Raw genomic sequence first — 26,946 nt, 5'->3', positions numbered from 1 at the left:
GAGCTACACCTCTACTGCACTGCTCTTCATTTAAGTCATGAAAACAATCAAAACCTGGCAGCTGAAATTCAACAGGTACAATTTTCCCCCCGTGATTTTTAGGGAGTGTTTCTGTAATACAAATAATGAGGAGGTTGATATATGTTGAGGTTGAAGGCCTTATTAGAGAGGCCTGTTCACCAATCAAAACGTATCACTGATACGTCATATTGAGCAACATGCTTGGTGGGTTCCAAGTATGAGTTTAGTGATAGCAGTCCGGACTCCAGGTCGTACTTGGTGGCTAGGTTAGACCATTGAGTGTCCAGGCGAGACTTGAAATGAGTTAACACTTGACACTGGTGGCGGAAACTACCCCAGTTTAATTATTAAACTTAATTTATTATTTTTTTATCTGTATAAATAAAATGTCGCTAGGACTAGGAGTTAGGGCTAAACACCAGATTAGTCAAAACTCCATTAAGCAAAAATAAATTACTGTTGTTCATTTATAGTTAAGAAATTGCGATTAATGGGTTTCAAACACTTTTCCATCAAGAGCTTTGCTGCTTTCGTATTTGCTCTACTAAGTCTACCGTACCTACTTACTAATTTGGCAATTAGCTACCTTAATCCATGCTCTCTGCTCTGCACGATAAATTTGAATTTTTATGCAATATCTTCTCGCTTAATGGATTTCTGTCTAAGCAGGTGTTTACCCAAATAATGAAATTTATGTCCAAGCAAAACAATGAGGTTGCTCCCAAGAAGGAAAGTAGGAATGTTGTTCATTGCTCTCTTGAGTCTCTTTAATACTTTCACCCTGCATCTGAAAGACAAACTATGTCAAGAGAGCTAAAACTTTTGTTCCCTAAGTAGTAGTAACTTGTAAGTACTTCCCAAATTTTAATCTTTGTGATTGCAGAAAAGCTTGAAGACATTCCAGCAATTGAAGAGAAGACATCTTGAAGAGAAGACATTCCAGCAAAGTGCAAACTACTCCATTTCCTTATAATTGTGAAAGTGCTAAACAAGCCATTAATGATCAATTCATCTGAGTGATCTGAGAAGTGTGAGAACTGAGGGTCAAGATCTTATTGACCCATGACCCTGGTGGCTGGTGCTTCACCAAACGCATCAGGTCTAGAGCTGACAATGAGTAGAGTAAACGCAGTAGGTATATTCCGACACATTAAGGATGCATTGAGAAATGAAAAACTATAAAAAAATAACCGTATGCAATACTCAAGTAGTCAAGTCCTGTTTGCTTTACGTGACTCTCAAAACAGTGCACTACGTGCCAGCAACAATTAAACGTCGCAAACTGTTGCCATATTTATTTAAAAGCCTTTAGGCTTTAGAATGCAAACCTACCAAATCCCTATATTCTGACGCTGTGTGTGACTAAATTCGGCACGTTGTGAGACAAATTCCGGCCGCGCTTCAAACTCTACTAATACATAATTCCAACATCCTTGTGTTCGAATTCCGATCGCTGTGTGAGCTGTATTGGAATACGACATGGCTTTGAACAAGAACACTATTGAATATTGAACACTACTTAATTAGGCTTTTAATTAACAGCTATTAAGCTTTTAATTAAGAAATTTTTGTGTCCAATTCAAGTTGTGTTGGAATTAGTTTTTATGTGTCTAAATCCGTTTCTTAACTTTATCATCTATTAATTTATTTATGACTTGAAATTAGCAAATACAAGTATACTTAAAGGATTTCTAATATATTCACAGACTTATTTAAAAATCTCAAACCATAATATTCTTTCTACACAAACAGTTTATCACTATTTGGTAGAGCAAGGTCAACTGTCAACTTTGACACATTTTTTTGATGATCTCGCTGGGTAACGTGCACTGTCTCTCTTTGGATCTCAACATTTTCCCACCAGATGGCCCAGACCTAGTGTTTTGGCAATAGTTTGGCGCGCAAAGGTATTGTTACCGTGTGTCTCTAGCGGGTGAGACAAACTCGTTGTCTGCTTATGAATTTAGAGGTAACTATCTAAGTGAAAGGATAATGAAACAATTTCTCTATAAAATTAATTAAGGGATCTTGTACAAAATTAATCAAAACAAGTGACTGAAGTAAGCAAAACAAACTATGGATAAAGACTAATAAAAGTGTGATTTGTGAGTGGTTATGCTAAAAGTGAACTAGAAATTAAGACTTTAGAGTTTAGAGCATGGGCAGGCGGAGGTGGTTTGTGTGCCAGTTAACTGAAAAGCATAACTAAAATTAATTGATGGAAATTAAATTGGCAACACTCATGACAATGCTTTGGAACATGAGAAATATTTTAAGGTAATTTAACCACTCATGGCCATCATGCCAATTAAGACAATAAACATGCTTGAAGCATTAATTAGTGGAACAGAAAACGGAATCATAGTGAACAAATCAATGAATGTGAACGAATCAATGAACAATGAACAAATCAAGATTTCAAGGTTAAAACTCTGAACTTAATGACTGTAGATAATTAACTGAACAAATAATATAACTTGACTAAAAATGTTAATGAATCATATCGGCACTTTAGAAAAGCATCACAAACATGAGACAGAATAGCTGGTACAGACTAAATAAACACATAATACAATCACATAATAAAATGCACATTCAGAAAAACCTTGCAATGACAACAGTTAAATTAAGAACCAAAAGCCTCTATTGAAATTGTGAAAATGAAGCTTAAGTAAGAAAGACTTAAGCAAGACAGTGACGCTCAGACACTTAGCATCATCTTACCATTAGCCTGAAGGGACAACAACAGCAGTCAACTCACCTAGGCAATAGTCCTTCTAACAAGCAATAATAGCCTTCTGACTTCCCAATTGATCAGACAAATTACCACAGCTTCACATCAAGGCAATGACACTGGTAATGGAAAATAAATTGAAGCTGGAACGAGATAAGAGAAAACATGGCAATATTAATAATGATTACATCAGCTATAGGTTAAAATCAGCTAAATGGGAGAAGGCAGTAAGAGATGTGCTAAAACCTAGCTTAATTATGCTCCCTGCAACAGTATGACATCATTATTCCAACCATCAATGAATGCGTGGAACTAAGACAAAGCTTAATATAAAGGAAAAACTAGAGAGGTGTTGGAATTACCCACGATGTCGGAATATACCGCGTTTATCCTAATTCGCAACTCAGATATTTCTGTGAAAATGAGATTATCAGTGGAAAAGATGCAACTCCTTCCCCAATCCCCATCACCAGAATGCAGAGCAGCTTGTTGGAAGCAAAACACACAAGAGTGCCAGTGCCAGGGTGCAGATTTCAGAAAGTGGCCAAGTGGGTGAATATCAAAAGATCTTTGGCAACGCATCAACAGCAAAATTTATGCCTTCCAAATTCACTCCTCTGCACACCGTCCAAAGTTGTAGAGCGCCTCATAGTCCATAATGGCAAAGCAGAGAGTTTTTTAGACTTTCCCTCAAGTTCATTTTTGAGTCCCTATAAGTAGACCAGTAAAAAAGAGTAAAGTATCCTGGATACCAGCATTATCATACATAAAAAATTGGTTTAAATCTTGGGTAAATGCAGTGGTAGGCACAGCTAACCTAAAAGTTAGCTTTGATAACCGCTAATCCACTAACTGAAAAGTTATGTTTGATAACGCTAAACCAATAAATCACCGAAAAATGTAGCGGAATTTGCCGCTAACCGCTAATTTTTAATATATAAATTTAGATTTGGCTTAATTTGGGGGGGGGGAACTGAAAAAAGGCCTATACGTATAGAGCTGAACTTTAAGCCACGAAAAGGAGCTTTCCAAAAATGTGTAGCATGCCAAGATCAGATGATGATCAAGATGTACGTAACATAAATAATTAAATGAACAAATGAAATTAAGCAGTACCATAAAATGGGGTTACTTTGATGGTTTGACCGGCGGGTTAACTTTGACCACTTTTTGTTTTTTAACAAAAACCCCCCTAACTCAAAAACGATTTGACATAGAAAAATTTTGTCAATGGCCATCAAATTCAAAGGCCTAATACTGAGGCTACATAACACAATAAAATGATTTAAAAAGTTTGCATATCTAATAGGTTAAAAAATTAATAATGTGACCCACGAAAAAGAGCTATTATTTAAAGCCTGTTGGAGTACCCCCTCCAATTTTTTTATTTCTTTGGTAAAATAACTCCAGGTTTTGATGCATTGTAGTAGAACTCTCCTAGTTACATATGCAAAAGACAAATTTTAGGAAAGTGTCATAGTTTGCAAATGGGGGGTGCCGCCTCCCAATGGGGGAACTTTGACCACCTACTGGCAGCCGTGACAGGGTAACATTGACCGGCTTGGAAATTAAGTTAAAATTATCATAGGTACCTATATACCGTAACATATTTTATGTTTGATACACCTATTAATGTTTTTTTCTTTATGTTTCAGACTCTACAGTCTTATATATGGTAATTTAATTTAATTTCCAAACCTGTCAATGTTACCCCATCACGGCTGCCATTAGGTGGTCACATTTCGCCCATTGGGGGGCGGTGCCCCCCATTTGCAAACTATGACACTTTTCTAAAATTTGTCTTTTGCATATGTAACTAGAAGAGTTCTACTACAATGCACCACAACCAGGAGTTATTTTACCAAAAAATAAAATTGATTTTACCACCCGGTCAAAGAAACCCCAAGAGCTGGGGTAACAAAGACCATCACTTTTTTTTTAAATTACATCAAAACTATGAGAGGTAGGAGCCAGCAATTTATGGTGAGTAAAGCTAGAGTATAGACCTATATTTTGCATGTTTCAATTTAAGTTTAATTTATCTAGTAAAAAATGGCATCATTTTGAAAAAAAAGTGGTCAAAGTTACCCCATTTTACGGTAGTTGACATTCAACATACAGTTTATTGAACAAATAAGAAATATTAAGGTTAAGGTTAAGGTTTATTATTAATATTATTAATATTATTAATAATAAACTAATATAATAAACTTAATTATTAAGGTTTATTATTAATATTATTATTAGTATTAAGGTTTTACTCTGGCTTGCCCTTCGCCTTCATCTCCTTGAGGTGATGATTGTTGCCCTTCATGAACATCAGCCTCTCAAAGTTGGCATCTGACAGGGTGGCTCTCTTGGCACTCAAGATGTCCTTACCTATGGAAAACAGGCACTCAACTGCAGCACTGGATGGGATGGCTGTGTTGTATTTAACGAAAAGATTCATCAACACCTGCTCGCCCAAGAAGGCAACGTCAGTCAATTCCTCCTTCAAGCTGCTTTTCAGCCAGGTCTTCACCAAATTCTGTGCCTTGGACTTTGGTGACCCGTGGCTCCTTCTGCACTCCATAGGCTGAGTAATGCTGCTGAAGAAGTCATCTTCCCCATCCTTGTCATTGCTGGCGGTGCTGCTGCCCTCCTCAATGGTCTCCCTCAGGGCTGTCTCCACGGCGGTCTCCTTGGCCTTCTGTACCTTGCTGAGATGGCTGTGATTATGCTTTTCCAGCCAGAACAGGCAAAACTTAGGGTGGAAGGCCGCTGCCAGCTGGCACTCCATGTCTTCTAGGAGCGACCCAAACCTTTTCTTGATGCCTGCCAGCATTGCATTCACCAGAGGACTGCAGTATAGGACGTCTTGTGTTACTGCCAGTAACACAAGACGTGATTGGCTGGCAAAAATATGATGACGTTGTTATCGTGTGAGTCTCAGTGCACCGCGAGTTGCAATTTATCCCCTCTTATAACAGGAAGGGCCACGACAACGAGAATGAATAAATATTTGTGGAAGCGCAAATTCTTGTCTAAATTTAAGGTTTGAAAGCTTTAAGGTTTTAAATTTTATTAGGAACAATATCAGATGAACAAATTAAGGTTTGCGGTAGGCAAAAATAAAATCTAAAAATCAATAATAAGGGAAGGAGCACAGGCCAGGTTAATGTGAACTTGACATTACCGTGCCAGCTGTAACAAATAAATGAAATTAATAAAATAGCAAAAGATGTATAATTTAAGGAGCTGTGATTGAAATGATTAATTAGTAATCAAGCATTGCAGGGTAAAGTAACGGCAAGGGACTTATCAGTTAACCTTAACAAAGCAAGCAAGGGATATAGTCATAATTAAATGGAATCAAAACAAGTTAAGTAAAACCAAAGAACCAAAAGGGTTTTCAAGGTGAACACAGTTAAAGAATGCAATGACAATCAAGTAAGTAAAGCTGACTATTTGTTTAAAATAGGAATCATGAGAAAATGCAGTAGTTAATGTAATGAATCAAGGAATCATAATAAATCTAGAACCAATGCCTTATTTACAGAAACACAAGTTAATTAAAATGCAGACAAAACATATATATATATATACAAGGGTGAACATTCACTAACCAGCATGGCTAAGCACGAGTGGTCAGGACTGTCAGACCGCTCTGTTACACAGCTGAGTATCATTCATTGGGCTCAGCTTATAGTTAATGAATCTCTGTAACAGAGACTGAAACAGAAGAGGACAAAGACATTGAGGTGAGGTAAAGGCAAGGCCGGAGGCAAATAACAAGGATAAATAAGCACAGATAGGCTGTGCTACACAAGCCACAAAAGCCTCCCGGCAACAACATAGTAAGCTGTCAGTGTGGGCGTGGCACAAGGTTTACGATACTTAGCATTAAATCAGAGATTTTAAAACATTTTTAGCGGACTGCCAGTTAGCGGAACTAAATTTAGCAAAAGCTAATTGGTCCGCTAAAGGTGTTCAAAGTTAGCTGAACAGCTAATCCGATGAGGAAAACATTAGCTTTGCTAATTAGCGGTTAGCGGATTAGTGGAACTGTGCCCACCACTGGGTAAATGGGGAAATTGAAAATGAACTGATTCTGATAAAATCCTGGCTTGTCATTATGCCTCATACTCTCCATAAGGACCATAACCACGCCTCACATTCCCCTCTCATGCTCGCCCACACAATACGGTTGCAGAACCCATAACTCCACCACCACACTCCTCACCAACCTCGCACAACGTATGCAAGATGGCAATCAATTGTGGCATTAACTCCAAGCGCCCTGCATATTGCACACTCCTGATTACAATTGATATTAGCATGGCATTTGATGCCTTCCCATGCTTCCTACTCACAGACAAAATCTATAATACAACACTACACTACATAACAACACCAAATGTTGGCTTGCCAACTATTTTACAGGCAGACAGTCATTTATTCACTTACTTTACTACAATGGCAAATAATCACACACAAAAAACATACCAAAGTACCCCAAGGATCAGTGCTCTCACCAATACTTCTCAACCTTTACATGCACGACATTCCAGCCCCACCAGAGAACATTCACATTTCATCTTATGCAGACGACATCATAATTACATCAACACAAACCAATGCTAACACATGCTCTACACAAGTACAACCTTGCATCACACAAATAGAGGGCTGGCTAGCATGCAACAGACTCAAAATAGCCCCCACCAAATCAACAATCCCACTACTAACAAGTAACAAGCTACACAAAGGAGCATCAACACAGACCCACTCACCCACAGTCACTCTAAACAACACCATCATACCACAAAAACACATCGACACATGAAACCAAGATTCTAGGTGTCACTTACAATACTTCTATGTCTTTTGGGCCACACATACAGAACATGAAAACAAAATGCAGACCTAGGCTAAACACACTCAGAGCCCTCACAGGAACAACATTCGGACAGAATGAAGAAACCCTTACACTAGTGTACAAACAGTAAATACATTCAGTGCTGGACTATGCAAGTCCAGCCTGGGCACCCATAATTTCACCCACACTTCACAAACACCTACAAACCATACAAAACACAGCACTCAGAATCGCACTTGGCAACACCCAAACCACATCATCCAGTAACGTCCATGCAGAAACCAAAGTACTCTCTCTGAAAGAACTAGACATGAGAGGTGCCCAAATCCTTGCATCAGCACTAGACTCCTGCTTTTGGTATTTTTTGTATCCGAGACTAGACAACAGGCTCTGTCCCGGTTCGCAATAAAAACCGGAACAATTTTCAGCTGTCCGTAGGAATTCCGGGACGATACCAAGACAAGACGAGACATCCTGGTTAAAATAGGTAGCTTAAAATTTCCGGAATTTATAGCCATTTCGATGAGACATAATGAGAAATAACGAGATGAATCAATTATTGACGTGGTATAAACTTTGGCTTACCATCATACATTTATATAATAATGTGAGATCCTTTTACTATTCTGATTGTAGCTCGGTAATTGAAATGATTTTTGCTACGAATACATGTTGTGGTTTAATATGGTACTTAATCTTGACAGGCAAATAAAATGGAAAAGCACATTATTTATTTTCAAAAATTGTGTTCTATGATAGTCTGGAGGAGGCCATACTAGCTGTAGCCTGTAGCTGGTGATATCGGTTGACTGGACAGACTTTGATTTGCCTCCAGCTCAATCACAGAATCAGATTCATTGATCTTGCCTTGATCAATCTCCTTCAAAATAAAATGTATAAAAAAAATTTTTAAAGACCACGTTTTTCATGTGGACTCAAAAGTAGAAAATAATTTTTCGGCAGCTACTGATCTCTGTTTGCTTTCATTCTCTTGGTCTTTTGTATTTCAGTTAAAATATTTTACATCTAAAACGAAAAACGTGGGGCGCATATGTGTTTAATTGTCTGGTGATTACTTGATATGATGAATATGATGGTTCATTGAACATTTGATAAGTGTATTGCTGATATAATTAGAAATAGTGGTTGAATTCAAAATTGAAATTAAGGCATACCTAAATGAAGATGCGCCCCATGTTTTTCGTTTTAGATGTAAAATATTTTAACTGAAATACAAAAGACCAAGAGAATGAAAGCAAACAGAGATCAGTAGCTGCCGAAAAATTATTTTCTACTTTTGAGTCCACATGAAAAACGTGGTCTATTATTGTATTGTTATCGGGAGCTGAGCTTCCCTAAAAGTTTCAGAGCGCTAGCTAATGGGAAAGTTGGTGAAATATCGATTGCAAGATTTGATCATCACAGACAGAGGGACACGAAAGCGAGCTAAGAAAAACGTGGTAAAAAAGTCTGGAAAGAAATAACAACATTTTAAAATACAATAAAATTTCAGTTGGAAAAAATGTAATAGGTTGATCTTAAAAAAAAGAACTCAAAATATCCATGTGTATCCTTTCTAAATAACGTTAAGGGAGGGGGGTATTCCCTCCAGAAAAACTTCCACATTTACTAACGGATCTTTCTGAAACTTCACACATTCACACATAAATGTAAAACCAAAATACAAGCACATTTTGTTTGTATAATTTTTTCATAAAAATTCATAGAAAACTAAAAATGGGGGTACTTTTAAAATACATCTCCTACGGTTTTTAAGCTACAGCATCGAAAGAATACCATTCAATTCATAAAGATCATACCAATCGAGTAACACAGCCTGATCTTTATTTTTGCCTAAGTTTTTTTTACACGCATTTCCCGTTTTCTTCTCATTTTCTTCCCCCCCAATTTTCAATCTAAACAATGCACAAATCTAAAAAAAGGGCTTCATTGCTCAATAGGCATGGTCTTTACAAATTGAATGGTATATCTTTCAATGCTGTAGCTTGAAAACTGTAATGGATAGGTTTGCAGTGACGATAATTTAACTTTTCAGTAGAGCCCAACAAAGTCCCGCGCGCATCGGAATGGGCACTCAATGTAGCAAGGATACAAAACTAAATGTTACTGGAGCTTGATTCCAGTCATGGATGGTGGAACGACTGCTTGCACACCACCCCATATGACACCAGGCGGGTAACTGAAGTGCAGCTCTAGCAGACACTCTTATTTAAGTGCTTGGCCCTAACCCTTTAGCAATATGTCCTGAACGCATAAATCAATGTACAGCGATGGTTATGGTACCGTTGGATAGGTCAGAATGTCAGCTTTAAGCTGAGACTACTAACCAGAAAAGCCAAAATCCAAAATTTCAGGCAATACACCCCCCTTAAACAAGCGTTTACTAACAATTCAGGAAACTGCGCAATTATGAAGATTTACTAGAGTCGTAGCACAAAATTTTACTAAAGGCAGAGATAATCTAAAACTAGCTTTAGTAGGTATTATTAGGAATATCTTACCAGGACTCCACTCCACTGTCTACTAATTGGCCAACTAATCTAGACACTGCGTCCCTATGTGCTCCGTGGCGCCTGAACTCATTCCGAACTCGTAATGAACTCGACTCGTACACGTACGGTTCCCATAAAGTGCCATGGAAGCCTTAGTTAATACTTAAGGGTAATATTTTTTACTCAATACTCTTCCATACGTCAACAGGTTTGTAGTGTTTGTCAGACCACTAATTAACTGCCATGTCAGTTAGTCAGACAAATTTTGCTAAATCTGCAATTAACTCAATTTAACTGGTAACTGTCTAAGGCCCTATTAGCAATAAATGGCTAACTTGTCATTCTTCAACCCATGTTTTTGAAACAATTTGTATCGTAATTGAAAAACTTGTTTTGTCTTAAATAATTAAGACAAATCTTGTCTCATTATGTCTTGTTTCAAATCTGTCTTTCTCGTCCTGGTTCATAATTTACCGGGACACAAGTTTTAAAGTCTGGGACATAAATCTTGCCTTGGTTCATACGTTTATTCCGGGACAAATTTTACCTTCTGTCCCATTATTTATTTCCTGGAATTTTCTCATCTCGTTTCGTCTGTCCCGGTTCATTTTGAGAAAATTATTTCGAGATGCAGGAGTCTAATCAGCACTCTACAACCCTCTCAGTCCCTGCCATGAGTGCCATCACTTTCAGTACCTGAACCATAGATTTGTGCAATTTTCTTGAAATATAACATATTACTTCCACAGAACTAAAAAAGTAGTTGCACAATGATGCAAGACCCACACAGGTTTCATAGTGAGCTCACAACCTTTGTTTCACTTCAGTCTGTTGAGTATGGCACAACATAGGTAGAGGATGCCATTATTCTGCCCAAAAGACACCAAGGCACCATCTGTTTAGACAGTGGATGCCAATGTTTGCAGTGAACTGCAAACAGATGGTGAGGACACCTAAATTGATTGCACATGGTCTGGCAGGTGCAGCGTGGGTGCCAGAAGTTTATTTTGGGATGTATGCCTGTACGCCAGAGAAGAAAGTTGTTGTATGCTTGCTCAAAAAACAAAAGTGAAACTCTTATTGATGACTGATGATCATCACTGATGCGTATGCTTGCGAACAATAACACATGCTCTTGTGCGATCAATGCAACTGATGCTCAAGGATTGGCATAGACACCCGTGCTTTACAATCAATGCAGCCAATGCCTGATGATCAACACTTACGCAAGCATGGAAAAGGCCGCAACTAGAGGTTTTCTCCCATTTCCGGAACTGTGAGATTTCCACCAGATGAATGGCCTCCTGTCTAATTGTTGACAAAAGTGGATGAGCGGGCCATGAGATTCCAAATGTATTGAAATATTGTCACGTTGTAGCCACAAGATTTCAGAAACCAGTAGGAAAATCCCAATCCTGCACTTACTCAAGCACTGTAAGATCAATGTAGTTGATGCCTGATGATCGACATGGATGTTTGCATTTTACGATTGATGTGGCCAATGCCCAATGATCGATTCTGACACTCGTGCTTTGCGATCAATGTATCCGATGCCTGATGATCAACACTTACACACCCACTTTACGACCAATGTCATTGATGCCTGATGATTGACATGGATGCATGCATTTTACGATTGATGTGGCTGATGCCCTATGATGTACTTATAATGGAAAGCCATTTTTGAGCCACAAACTCATTTGTCTAGCCTCTAATTTATTTGCCTAGCCATGTGCATGATGATGTAATTTGCATGAAACTATGTGCATGATGATGTAATTTTTTACAATTTTGTTTAAATAATGCAAAAATAATACACTCTGACATGACAGCAACTAAGAGATCATCAATAATCCAATTTGATAGCAACCACTGTACAGCAATCCCTTGATTAACGCGGTTAATAAATCCCCGAGTTTTACCGTGTTAAGCAAAACCGCGCTAATCAAACTTAAGAATATATGGGAATAATTATAAAGAATCCTCAAAAATAGCAAAGGAAAGGAAAATTATGTAGTTTGATAAAAGTGAGCAGTAGATATGGCAGCGATCTTGACCAGTTGAAGGCTAACGAGTAACTAGCCCTTTACGCACTGAATTATGTTTCGAACGTGAAAAAACAATCTGAATTACTTTTCAGATCACGCGCAGTCTTTGTGTTAAACTGGCAGTAGCGACGCGCCTACTCCATCGAACGTCGTTCGAACGAGTTCACAACATGTGACGCTACCGTCACACTCGCGGCTAGACTCCAAACATGTAATTACTCTCGGTAGAAGCTTTTATTTTCTGTGTGACGAATTCGTCACACCAGGGCTTAAAGGGCTAGAGCACCGGCATGGCGCACTTATCGGCGAACGTTGCCGAACTCGATCATTCGAGTTATGAACGAGACAAGGCGCGGTTAAACCGACTCTGTAGTCAGCATGAGTTCCTACGGAACGGGACCTTATTTAAAGAATTATTGGCTGAAATTCATGAAGTAACAACATTTGGCGAATTTTTCCAAAAGTCGTAACAACATAAGATCTAATAAGCAAAAAGTAACACTTTTGTTACAAACGTAACACCTCCGGCTAGAGGCGGGAAAATGATGCGTTGTGAAAACAAGTTGCGCTAATCAAAACTGGCACCGCGTAGATTAAGGGTAGGTCGCAAATTTTTTTTCCGCGTTAATCAAAACCGCGGTATTCAAAACCGTGCTAATCAAGGGATTGCTGTACTGGATATTTTGGTAGGAGTGTATCAGTGCTGTGCAGAAGTTCACACTTTCATGGAATGCCACCTTTGAAAACCACTCTTTTTATGATTGAACTAAAATACCTGAATTTGGAGCTGAAAGATTTCATTCCCACAAAAATGATTTGGCCATGGCCAATGGTACAATTAGGGCCATGGTACTTTAGAAAACAGAAATTTTTAACATACTATATATGATATACCATCAAACGGGGTAAAAAGGGATGGTTTTGAGCATTTTTTGTTAATAACTTCTTACCAAAAACATTTCACTAACAAGTTTAGGCTCATTTTATAGCTCTTTGCGAGGGCTATCAAATGGCATCTTAAAAAATTTCATATATGCTATGTGTAAGGTGCCAGACTCAATATAAAAGGCTCCTAAATTAATCTGGAAATGGGGTAAAAGGGGACACTTGAAATAAAACTTAATTTTAAAGTATTTTAATCATGCAGAGTGTACTCACCTATTACCAGCAGTACTCCAAAGTCCTCCTTTTCCTTTTAGATGTAATGTAAAGACAAGGAGCTCAACAAACTTCTTTAGGGAGTGACCATTGCATTGAGTGACCTGGATGTTAGGAGTTCTGCACCAAGAAAACTTTATTTAAATTGAAATTTTTGCTTAAATTTAAAATTTAAGCAAAAATCTTTGTGATTAACCCATATTTATCTTAACTGTGGCCTTTGCTAACAGAGGATCTGCTGTAAATGTGTTTTAGGGTTGTCCGAAATTACCCCGGGGGTTGTCCCTAATTACTCCAGAGGGTTTCCCTTATTACCCCGTCGCATGGAAATGGCTGCACTTTTTTTTTTGGAATGAGATAGGCAAATTCCAATTACGTTTTCAAACCGACACCTGTGTGCAACTTTTATGTAAGTAAAATTTTTTAATACGGCAAATATATTTTTTTTTTTGCTCCAGACCTTAGCAGAGGTACTTTTCCAAAATCGCACTTTTCACACTTTTTCAGCGATTTTTTAGAGATAGTAAACGTTTTATTTCTTGACTAGCTTAATACATAATGGATAGATAAAATGTTGAAGTTTAAGCCACTATTTTTAGTTTTGCAATATTTTGATTAGTTTAGCTGCTACAACATTTCTACGAAATGTGGGACGTGCATCCCGATTTACCCCGCCTGTCCCTTTTTACCCCATTTGATGGTAACCTTTCAACAATCAAAAATAATTCCTCAAATAAATCAAGTTTTCAATTTTCAAAAATCAACCCCAAAAATTAAAAAAAGTACTAATAATTATGTATTTTTTCAATATAATGATTTTATAAGAACTTTTTGCATCACTTTACATAGGTTTTGTAGTATATTTTATGCATGTCTATTTGAATAGATATACGTAGATGCTATCAAAGTATTATATTGTTAATAATTTTTTTATTCCTTATCTCTATAGTTTGACTTGGCTGTTAACATTTATAACTATAATACAAGAATATTCTGAAAAGTTACAAATTTTTGAGCAAAGTTTGAAGCAGACTTCATACATTTTTCAAATCTTGCTGATTGTCTTATGGGGGAGAGTTCATCCAAGATGGCTGCTCCTGTCATCCTTAATGCTACTGCCAAGCACTCAGCCACTGTGAGTATTCAATAGAATTCTTGGTACCCATGGTACCCTTATTAGTTGTCTCTAATGTCTTTCATTATTTTTGCTTGGGGAAAGTAGCTTATCTTATCTAATATCATATGTTGTTGTAATTGTCCATCCTGGTAATGGCAACTACGTAAAGGAGGGGTGATAGGTCAGTTTTTACAAGCTCCAATGCCACTGGTATTTCCACAACCATCAATGGCTCACTGACCTGCCAGAATTATTTTTGCATTACTAACACCTTGGACTAGCCAGGTACTATACCTACTCATTTATCAACCAGAATTTGATGAATGGCTGAGTTGACCATGAGCTAAGCTTCCCAGATGAAGTTGTCTTCATTGGGAATCAAACCTGGGTTGATATCTTATCAACTTGCTTATGTGATGTTTACAAACTTTATCTAGGTTTTCAATTGTAACTGAACTTGATTTTGCAGTTAAATAATGCACTAATTAGAAAATCTAACCGTTTTTGCTATTTCTTCTTCATAATTCATGAAATAATTCTAAAACTGCAGCTGGCAATATTGGTAGGGATATATTTACAAATTGAAACAGAGGCTAGATCATTTATTTGCCTTGTTTTTCAGATAATCTTCCTGCATGGCCTTGGAGACACTGGGTAAGCTCCAACACGTCTTCAAAATACCAATTAACTCCTCTTTAAAGTAACCATTACATTGAATTGCTCAAGAAATTCAATTGTGAATTTTTGTTCCTAGATGAGTCTTGATGATGTTAGACCACATTCACTAGTATTTGAAGTTTGACGTCCTTTCTTTTTAGGAATTTTACCGTAATGCAAGGACAGCCCAATTTCATTTTTGTCTATCTTTTTATGAATGGTTATGATTTAGCTCCATTTAATCATACTGCTCCAATACTTGATATGTTTATTTACCCTTTTAAGCAAGAGCCTGTCTATATTTACCTTAAAGATGTGACGTTCCCTGCACGTTCAGTTTCTTATTAAGCTCCTTCTTATGTAATGCCAATTCTATGTTAGGGGAACACCGCACCACGGAAAATGTTGATAAAGAAGGAATATATTAACATAATTAATAATAATTAATTCCTCATCTAACAAGTGGCCAATAACCATGTAGGAAAAATTTTCAATAAGAAATTTGAATTGATAGATTGTATCTTGTTTCAGATTGATATTGGTTTCAGATAAATACCGTTTATATATTTTTCATATATTTATCTGAATTCATCCGTTATCCTGTACATCTATCACAGTACGTACCCATTAGTTTTTATTGCTAATTAGATATAGGTACCTTCGCAAATATAGTGGTGAGAGCTTATTTAGTTTAAGATAAGATAACTGCTTATCTCATACTTAGTCTGAGAACTGCTAGCAGAGCTCACCCTCAATTACCTTTTACCCCAAGGTAAAGAGCAGAATTATATTACTAATATTACTTTCTGAGTATTTTTCATTATTATTTATGCAACCCGCCAAACTTCATCATCTTTACAAAATGAAAAATAAAACTTTGCTCATAAATTTAAATATTTAATGAAAAATAAACTGTTTAAATTAGTGATGTATGTCATATGTAAAATGTTATTATGGTACACAATTAGTAATATTGGTTCCAGACAATGTAAATGCAGCCTGTTCAGGGATCTCACAAATGATAAAGGGTGAAAATAGAGGCCAAGTTTTTTGATAAAGTTAGCTTTTGAAACCATCAGTGATTGTCAATTAGTTAGGAGTTAGGAACTCCTAACTAATTTTAATCATAAAACTTTGGTTTCTGGTGTGATTAAAGCTGGCATAATCTGAAATTTTATGGTTTAAATTAAATTTTTAATTACAGACATGGCTGGGCGAGTGCCATGGGAGAAGTCAGCATGCCACACATCAAAGTCATCTGTCCAACTGCGTAAGAAAAATTATATTTCCTTGAATCAATTATATTGACTATAGGTTTGGTGCTGGACTATGACTTGCTGATATAACAATGTAACTTATGAATAGTGCTTATCATATTTTTGTCATATATATCATATTATTGTCATATTAAATAGTACCTACCTATAAATTGTCATACTACGGTAGTACTGAAGAATAGCAGAGCTTTAGATCTTATTTCTGATTTAGCCTCTCTATACTCCTGACAGGCTTATTTTATATCCCTGTTAGTGAGTACCTAGAGTTTATATTTATGTAATGCTTATTTCCCCTAATATATATATATATATTCTGCAAAATTTGAAAGTTGATCATTTTTCTTGAAGCCTGTTGAAACAATTTAATTTTGTATGCCTCTCTGAGAAACAAGTCTCATGGCATTTGAGAGGGCATGATTTTGAGTGGTATATATGCTGTCGTTTATTAGGACATAAAAACAATCATTTTGAGGCAGTGCAGTACTACTTGCTCCCTGGATTAACCTCTTCTTCATGACATCTTGTTATGACCTGAGATCCTTCAAAATTTAATAAAAACATCTAAATGACACATGAAAAACTTATCTTGTGTTAAAAAAGTGAAAAAAACTCTTGCATTATAATCTCCATATATAGATACCTATTATCATCATGATCAGATTTTTCATTTACTCATAAATTCATTTTAATTACATTGTTGCAAGAAATTTACTATGCCATTAATAGCTTTCCATTTCACTTCATAACTTCATAATGATAAGTAAAGGAGTGATCTCCACATAGGATTGGATTAGACTAGGCAATTAATTTGTTTGTGATTGGGCAGTCCATTGATGCCAGTGAAGCTGAATATTCAGTGTCACCTTATTACTTCATAATGATAAGGAAAGAAGTTATCTCCACAAAGAATTAGATTAGACTAGACAGAGAATTTGACTGCTTGGGCAGCCCTGTGATGCCGGTGACGCTGAACGCTGGCTTCAAGATGCCTTCTTGGTTCGATCTGACGTCTCTGGAGTTGGATGGACCGGAAGATACTCAGGGCATCAAGGCTGCTCGGGACAAAATCCACCAGCTTATTTCTCAGGAGGTTAGGATTTGTGCGAAAACAAATGCGAATCTAAATTTCATTTTTGCACATTTATTTTCATCTGATCGCTGATTGATTTATGAAGCGTAGGTTGTGGTATTAGTACAAAAATATACTTGGGTTTGTTCGGTTGCCCTAGAGATACTTGTAATATAACAATTTATCTGAAATTAGGCTTTGAAATTATGATTTTTATAATTGCATTTGCAAAATTTATACATCAGGTATATATGTGGTCGTTTCCTGATATTTTACAGTATATAAATATTTTTTTGATTTTCTGCATTTGTATAATTTAGCCTCATATCTAGTACTAGTATATCTTGCACCCTGACACTTTCGCCTAAAGCTGCAACGTATTTGAAGTGCTTGGGTCTCTTTTCAAAGAAATTATATCAGGTTATATTTAAAAAAAAGCCATAAATGTAAGTAAACTCTCATTTTCTTGATTGCTCCTCTAAAAATAGAATTTAAGTTGTACACAATTCTCCTATCTTGTTTAATCCCCAAATAATCAGTTCAGAACTTCTAGTGTAAATACTAAGTGAATACAGAAGTGTGGCATGAATGAACTTCCATCATTCTCAAACCTAATAATTATGCCAGGTTCAGAGCGGCATCCCATCGTCGCGCATTATGCTGGGAGGTTTCAGTCAGGGCGGGGCGCTCTCTCTGTACTCTGCCTTCACCCACAAGGAGCCTCTGGCTGGCGTTATTGCGCTCTCCTGCTGGCTGCCGCTCAGGGCAGAGTTTCCTCAAGTGAGCGATAATACAGACCATGTTTTAATTCTATTTCAATGGATACTTAACCTTTAATTTGTCTATGCACTGTATTTACTTTTCTCATAGGGACCTAGCACACACAAACGTTGTTTTAATTATTTCCCTAAGGATACATCAAAAATCAATGCAAGACACTCGTTGCATTTATTTTTCTTGTTACTGCCTTATGGCGGGCAGAAGCTATTAATGGTCCCTTTATTCTCAGCCTTAATATTCTAAATTAAGTTGCATTTTACAAAAAATTGATCGAATTAAAAGTTAATAAAACTGAAGTATTTCAGACCAACGGTCTGATTCTCTATCAAAATAAAATTAGTGAATAATATCGCACTCCAGGTTAAAGGGTGAATGCACTTGGAACTGACCAGCGATGTGAAAATTGACATCCTAGCAACAGTGTTGTGGCGCATACGCTACCGCAATTTTCTGCGCTGCTACCACACCACAAAGCCAATGTAATCGATAGTTTTGGTAGTACGCGAAGGATAATGAATACACTGATTTTTTCGAGGAGCATAAACTTGAGAACTTTCACATGTGACCGCCTGTCTCTTACTAACCCCTACCCTACTTCCAACTGTTACAACAAGAACCATCTGTCCAGTTCACTCTGAACTAATTATTCAATACAGCTATGGTAAATATATATACAGAATGAAACGCAAAGTAAGTAATGAAAACAGAAAAGCGATTCTATCATGTTGTGGCGGTTACAACAACAGAAATCCTCATAACATCCTTGTTCCTCAGGCGGCTGTAGGAAACCTTGACACCCACATTCTGCAGTGTCATGGCGACTGCGATCCTGTGGTGCCCTACAAGTTTGGTCAGATCTCTTCTTGTCTCGTCAAGAAATTTGCTCCCAACATCGACTTCAAGACTATTCCTGGCATGATGCATTCTAGCTCTGAAACTGTCAGTTTCTATATACCTGCATTCTATATCTAAATAAATATATAAAGTAATATATGCCGTTCTAGCTCTGAAACTGTCAGTATCTCCATGCCTGCATTCTTGATCTAAATAAATATGGGTAAAAAAAAAAATTCACGAAAAAAATATCTTCATGGCTTTAATTAAATTTAGTTCGTCTTGTGACCAAAGCAGTATGATATTTAATTTAGATGCGCTTTTATGAACACATGGTAACTCTAAAATTATTGTATCCCATTGAAGGCTGATTTAGAATAGCAGGAGTTGCACCAAATGTGCGAAATTTTTGAAAAATTTGCACTGTGTGCGTTAATACTGATAATCAGTTGCTTCTTTGGGATTTTCTGACTTATTTTACATTTTTGTAGGACAAGATCAATATATTGAATAAATATATTTTAACATGAATTACTGAACTATTAGTTCTTATTTTAAAACAGGTTTAGGATTTTGCCTATAATGCTGTTATTTATTATTATTGTTTGTGCAGGAAATGAAATCAGTGAAGGAATTCATCAGAGCGCGTTTGCCGGATTTATAAGAACTGCTCTGCTAACATCAAGCAGTTGACCAGCGCCATCTTTTGGGAGGCTTGTCTTGTCTGCTGAGGGCCTCTCTGTTGTCTGCTGAGGGCCTCTCTGTTGTCTGCTGAGGGCCTCTCTGTTGTCTGCTGAGGGCCTCTCTGTTATCCACTGATAGCCTCTCTCTGTTGTCTGGCTTTTTCTACTGCAAACTCCCCTTCATTATCCTCACCCCGGCCAGTAAACTGTTTGATGTCCCTTAAAACTACCTCTCTTAGAACCTGCTCAAACTTTTATCCGTGATCACAGATACAATGTTCTTATGCTATATTTCATGCCAAACTAATTGCCTGTTGTATTTAATTTTTCCGCAATTTCACCGACCCTGAGCGAATATTCCACTCGCAGACTGGCATTTATTTCAAGGATGTTCCCCTCAAGCTTTCTTCAGGATTATCAAAAGCCTCAATTACATGGAATAATATTTAATTTGAATGCAGTGTTCCTGCTCTCCGTTTGTTGTTGACAACGCAGTGACCTCTGAATTTAGGTGATTTTTATTGTGGTTATGTAGAGTTAATTTTTGCTTCAAGGATCATTACAGCTTTTGAGTTATCGAACGTGCGAATTGTTCAGGTGTTGTCTCTTTAAAGTTTGGAGAACTTCAGTAATCATGCTGTACAAAGTTTGTAGTCTGAAATTTCATACAATATTTCGCCTACTGCCACTTATTTCGTTTGTTGCAAGTAAAAACATTTGCTTCATGTTATAAATGTTCTGCTTGTAATTACATAAATTCCCAGAACTGCCAGTTATTTCATTAACTATAAGTATGCATTGGCTGCAAGTAACAACCTGCATTTGCAGTTTTTACATGATCTGTAAGTAGCCACTTGTACCTCGAATTATGATTTACTTCTGCCTCGACCTGGACAACGCTCACCACTCAGACATGCGTTTGGTTACAATCTTTATCTCAATATATCACGTTTTTCAGTGTAACTATACCATCTCGAATTATTTTGATCTATAAAAGTTCTGATCTCACTATATCGTGAATCTCAATCCGCATAAGTTTCAGTAATGTGAAAATTTTCCGCGATTTTCAGTCTATGTGAAAATTTACCGCGATATCGAGCTGTAACATGAACTACAACTGCAAGTAATTGAAGGCTATGTGCATATCTTACAAGAACTATTATAAAGCGTTACAAAATCTATTTACAAGTGTTGCAAGAACTATGTAACGCTTGGCTTCCTGTCTGGACCTATAACGGTCAAATGATTTGGCCCCGCAATTAACGTGTATTGATAGTGCCAATTTTGTTGCCTAGGTAAGTTATTTGAAACACTTAACATCATTTGGTCGAAAACTATTCGAAACTTGAAGACAAACATTTGCCTTTAAAATATTTACCATTCACGAATTGGATGATGATGTTGTGTTATAACGTATTGGTAGAATTTTTATGGCTTTTTCTCATCACGCAACGCGATGAAATTTTTTTACAATAAAATGTCGATGTCATGAGCTAGTGACTGCGCACAGGAATGAACTATCGCCGTAATCTCGTTTCCTTGACTGTCTTCACTCCGTGGTCATTAATTGGTTTTGATATTTAATTGAGCGATTGATAATTGAGTCGTTAATTACCTAGTTAATACTTGATATCTTGAGTCATTTATATTATTCTTTGGCGATAATTTTTCCAAGCTTCAAGTTTGTGTTTGATTTGCTTGATTTTTAAGCCCAATTCTGAGTTGAGTATGTGGGTAATTTTGGTAATAGTGTTCTTTAAAGATCTGCGATTGAATCATAGATTTTATTAAAAAAATTTTTAAACACAATTTTATAATTTTCCATCGTTGCTAGTAAATATTTGATTTTTCATTTGTAAGACTGGCTTAAGTCCTGCGTTTTGCTATTGTTTTATATCCTATATTCTGAATTAACTAGTAGAGAACTGGAAGTATATTTTTGCAGTAGAGTACAGAGTAATTCTAAATGAAATACCTACCTAATTTAATAAATTCGTATTTATTTAAGTATCAATTCATTGATACTTGAATTCAAATTCTTTTTGAATTTATACTTGAGTAAATACGAATTTATTAAATTCGAATGTATTAATTTCGTAAGTATCAATTCATTGATACTTGAATTCAAATTCTTCTTGAATTTATACTTGAATAAATACGAATTTATTAAATTGGGTCCATCATTAAGAATAATCCTGTATTTTTTGTCGATTTAGAGCATTTTGAAGCAATAATATATGTACTAAGTCTTGACGATTAGCTTTTATTGATACTGACATTTCCCGTTAAGAAATACACTAAAGTAGTTTTTTTAGTTGCCAACAACCTCTTTTTTTAGAATAACTTATGTTCTATTATTGAAATTTCGAATAACTATTCAGAGGTAAAATTTCTCGAACTCCTCTTCAGTCTCTCGTGCGGCGACACACTTGTCTTGAAAACAGCCAGTTCTTCGAGTGTTTTCGTTGCTGTTCTCCTATCCTTACCCGCGTCCTTGTTGAAAAGTTCCATTAATAACAATTGATAGATGTGCATTTATCATATACTTTTAACTCCTCTTATGAAGCTGTCACGTCAGCCATAAGGCTCAGTGTCGCTTTTTTTCGTCTCTCAGAGATATTTATTCTTCATTTATTCTTCACGCCAGCCTGCGCACTCGACGCCTGGGGCTGTACTATCAAAAATACTTAAAAGTTCGTACCTCCGTCAGCCAATCACCAATGGGTTCTAGTGGTAAACCCACCAATGGCATACGAGAAATCAGCCGCTACGTGTATATAGGGCGCTACATGTACGTTGTCTGCTACGTTTACTTACGTAAGTCTTGATAGTACGGCCTCTGAACCCTTCCACCACTTGGTGGTGGCGAACAACTCTTTTATGTAGCATTTGTATGAATAGTATTCTGTATGAAGTAGTCTTAATGGAAGCACCAATAAACTAGGTTAGCTACTACCTCTACCATAATTCGTATTTCTAGATATCGTGTGTTGGCAATATGGTTGGTTGAAAGTTGTGTAGATTTGTGTTTATTTTTCTTAGCCTAAGACTGACCGGATCAGTTGAATAGCAATAGTGCAAATCCTGCTCTGGTTCGTTGCTTCTTTTCACTCGTTCAAATATTCTGCCAGTTGATCGGGCAGGTCGCAAAATTCGATGTTAATTACGACACATGAAATAACGAAATGTTCCAGCTATCGTTGGTTTGCAAATGTTTTGCACTCGTTTTCCGTACACTTCGATTCTATATGCAATGCTTTGACGAATGTAATTGAAAACGCAATCCTGTGAAATTAGAATGATTTAAAAAATTAAAACATTCCTTGTCTGCTCTGCAGAGGCTTTAGCCACTAAAGCCGCTGTTCAAACCTAAGATGTGAATCTCCAGAAGCTTTCCAGTGTATCAAGAGAGATTTAATCAGTGTTGTCTTACTTGAAATTTACATGTTTTATCGTATTCTTCAACTGAACTGTATCTCTCTGTAGGTTGCAACTGGCTCCATCACGACAACCTTATATGGTTTCGCTGTAGCCGTACAATTTATCAGTTTTCCATTGTTTCATTCAAACCTTGAAAACCTGCAGTGTATGGTTGACTTTTGATAACTCGGTTGTAATGCCTTGACTGACCGATAAGTTTAAATTATTTGGGGAAATGTAAGGAATACTAGTTTAGCTATGCCACTGTGGAGAATTAGTTCTGTGTTTTTTACCTTGTCGTATAGTTAGTATTCCTGTACACTGTAATTATCTTATGCCTGCTTCATTGTTGCTTGTGTTATTAACAATTTTATTTCCAGTAGCGATCGGGAAATGGTTTTTATAATAGTCAGTACAATTTTATCCCATGCTTTTTTATTCGACGTTTAACGCTATTATTTGCTCCTTGAATGTAGTGAGTACGAGAATGACATTACTTCAAACTATTTATTCTCTGGCTCGTCTATGCGCATTATAGACTTTGTGATTAACAACTTAACAAAGAATAAAGATTAATTTACAAAGCGTGTGTATCGCTTATGATTCATCACATAGTATCGTTTATTTTTGTGTTCAGCTTTCCTACGTGTATTTTAAGAGCAGTTTAAAAAGGTCCGGAAAATTACTGGGGAGCAACGTGTATTCTGGATGCATGTAGAACGTCTTCATGTACCGGGACTACCGTGCATCATAGAGGCATCTAGGACCACTCCATGTACCGGGACTACCGTACATCATAGAGGCATCTAGGACCACTCCATGTACCGGGACTGTCTTGCATCATAGAGGCATCTAGGACCACTCCATGTACCGCAACTACCGTGCATAATAGAGGCATCTAGGACCACTCCATGTACCGGGACTACCGTGCATAATATAGGTTTCTATAAATTCAAGTTGTAACCTACTTTTGAAGAACAAGGGCTCGTCAATTAGCAAGAGATTTTAGTTAACTAGAGCTTTTAGATATTTTACCTTGCTATTGTAGTTATCATAACAGCATGGTAAGAAATCCTACTGAGTGAGCAGTATAATAGCCGTGTTCAGTGGCTGCCTGAGCGCCATACTAAATTCTCCACTCCTTTGTTCGTTTTCTTTCTCCCCAATAACTAAGGAATTCTTTCTCCCCAATAACTAAGGAATTCTTTCTCCCCAATAACTAAGGAAATTTCCATGGAATTTATTCCCTGTGTACATCGATACCAGGAAAAATCTCAACTTCGAACAAGGAAACAGTAACTTAATGCCATATTTAAATATAACCTTGCCGTGTATAGACGACTTCTTGTCATACGTTAAATTTATATAGAATCTTGCATTCTTTTCATCAAATGTGGAGATATTGGTAATTTTTTGTGATTATGTGATAATCTAGATGTTGTTTGGAATTTTGAATACATTTGAACCTTACCTTGATAGAGGGAATCTTTACCTACCGCCTGAGACTAGGTGCTGCTCCTATTAATGACTTGAGTTTAATGGTATAAATTTTCTGATGCGAATAATTCAGATTTCATTTGTGTGCAGCTGGCAACACAATGATCACATTTGTCATGCTTGTCTCTCTAGACTGTCTTCTCTTCTACAAAACGTATTAACTTACCCAAAATCAATCCAAGGTACCTCAAGCTTCATCAATGTGCGACTGGATGAAATGATATGTTTCGTTTTATGTCTTAAAAATAAGAATGTAATAATACAGTACGAAGTGAACTGATAGGCATAAAACGATAAAGCATATCGACGTGTGCGTTTTGGCTTAATTTACGGGTTGAAAATATTACAATCAAAATTTAAAAAAAAAACGAGATATGGTGCAATATTGTTTGAACGCTAAACAAGTATTGCGCAGTAAGGTTGAACGCTAAACATAATATTGACGGGGAACTATCATTACGGTCATGATGTTGACCTTAACTTTCAATTCTAGTACTATACTGTGATCGCACAATTATTCCTGAAATATATTACAACTGAATAGGAAGCTATCACCCAAAAGAAACATGTGCTGCCAACAGCTACAACACATGACATATAAATTAATTTTAAGAAAGAAGTCGGGAAAAGAAAAAGTTTCGGGTAAAGTCAAGTTTTATTTTCAGAGGTTTTTGTGCAATGCTCCAGCTCATGTGTAAAAAAATATAACTCAGTACTCACTGCAGTGAGTGACACTGCATTTTCTCGTGGACGAAAACGTGAAATCACGGACGGACGGACGGACATGACGAGCACAATAGCGCTTTTTTTTTATATATGAGAAAATGCGCTAAAAAGACACGAGTAGAATGGATGAGTTTGCGTCAATAACAATACTTTTAAATTACGCAAATTTCTTAAATAATGACTTTGCATACTTTTTCATTTGTACGGCTACTTGGTTAAGAAACATTTTGAGTTGAATTCAACTCTACACCTACCATCATAAGTATCATGGGCCAAACTCTTGAATAAAATTATACGTTCAATTAAAATAAATAAGAGCCGTAAGATTGATATAATTATGATGTTATTAACTTTTACAACACTTCTCTTTAACTTCACTTCTTGTTGTTTGTTTGTCTGCCACAAATCTTATAATCGAAATTTAACACACTTCTACTTATCCAATCTATCTGAAATTTTGCACACTTGCGTAAAGTTAGAGACAATGCATGAATCAATTGACAGAATAAATAATTTTGAAAATTAATAAAATTTTATTTATGAAATTAAACAAATTGAAAAAAAATTGTCTGCTACATACATCTTATAAACGATTTTAACACACTTCTACCTGTCCAATCGATCTGAAATTTTGCACACTTTTGTAAAGTCAGAGACAATGCATGTATCAATTGCCAGAATAAATAATTTTGAAAAATTTAAATTTGTTTAAATTGTAAAAATAAAATTTGAAATTAATTTTTTAATATTTGATAATAAAATTAGAAATTCATTCTACATGTGTAACATCGGAGACACTGGATTCTTTAGAAGTGTTGTCTTTAAAAAGAGCAATTTTTAAAAGCATATTATTTTCCTGATTAAATTACATTTACATGACGTTATTTCCGATAAGCGAATCCCACGGTAGCGAAAAACAAATTTCATCTCAGTAGGAAGAACATCTTTTAATCCTCATTAGTTATTTATTTTTAACACTAGAAAAATCTCGACTAGTCACCGACAGGCTGAAAGGTGTACCGATAGTCATTTCATTTTATCGTAGCAGTTTCTTCTCACTTATGCTCGATGTCATCATTTTATATTTACCTTCAGGTAGTATTTTACTTTTTGAGACAGTTTTTACGCGTTCGTTGCCCTTGACCGACGACGGAATCGCCTCTTCCTTCTGATACTTCATCAACTATACTACCTTAGCTGTTCATCAACTTTAACGTATACTTTATGGTCACCATGTCCACGTGCGTATGTAGTTTTATTCTGTAAAAAATTGAGATGAAAGCCGATTACATATGTATTCTTCTCCTGATTTAGGACTAACTATAAGAAATCAGCTAGGGAATACAATTGTTTTCGCCTACGAATTGTTATGGAGTAACAACTAACTTTGAATATAACGTTCTTGTAGCGCTTAAATTGTTCGTTATAATGTAATGTACCTTCATCATTAATCACAATGTTAGCTTATACTCACTAACTTTCGTAAATCCTATGTACTTTTTCTGACAACGTCTCAGCACGACGCTTCATTCAGATTTCAAAGACAGTGCCTTA

At 36.4% G+C, this 26,946-nt stretch overlaps 1 protein-coding gene across 1 annotated transcript; it reads left to right on the top strand.

Annotated features, from left to right (window-relative positions):
* Positions 1 to 14,286: 14,286 nt before the first annotated feature.
* On the top strand, positions 14,287 to 21,020 carry LOC108677918 (acyl-protein thioesterase 1). Its single transcript, XM_018166232.2, has 7 exons — positions 14,287 to 14,467; positions 15,072 to 15,103; positions 16,311 to 16,376; positions 17,332 to 17,473; positions 18,080 to 18,232; positions 19,007 to 19,171; positions 19,680 to 21,020. Exons 1-7 carry the CDS (start codon positions 14,399 to 14,401, stop codon positions 19,728 to 19,730), a joined length of 678 nt encoding a protein of 225 aa, XP_018021721.1. The 5' UTR covers positions 14,287 to 14,398; the 3' UTR covers positions 19,731 to 21,020.
* The last annotated feature ends 5,926 nt before the right edge of the window (positions 21,021 to 26,946 follow it).

Source organism: Hyalella azteca, unplaced genomic scaffold (genome assembly GCF_000764305.2).
Source record: "Hyalella azteca isolate HAZT.00-mixed unplaced genomic scaffold, Hazt_2.0.2 contig1034, whole genome shotgun sequence".
NCBI lineage: Eukaryota > Metazoa > Arthropoda > Malacostraca > Amphipoda > Hyalellidae > Hyalella > Hyalella azteca.
Note: the sequence above shows the minus strand (reverse complement) of the source record. Positions and strands in the feature narration are given on the sequence as shown.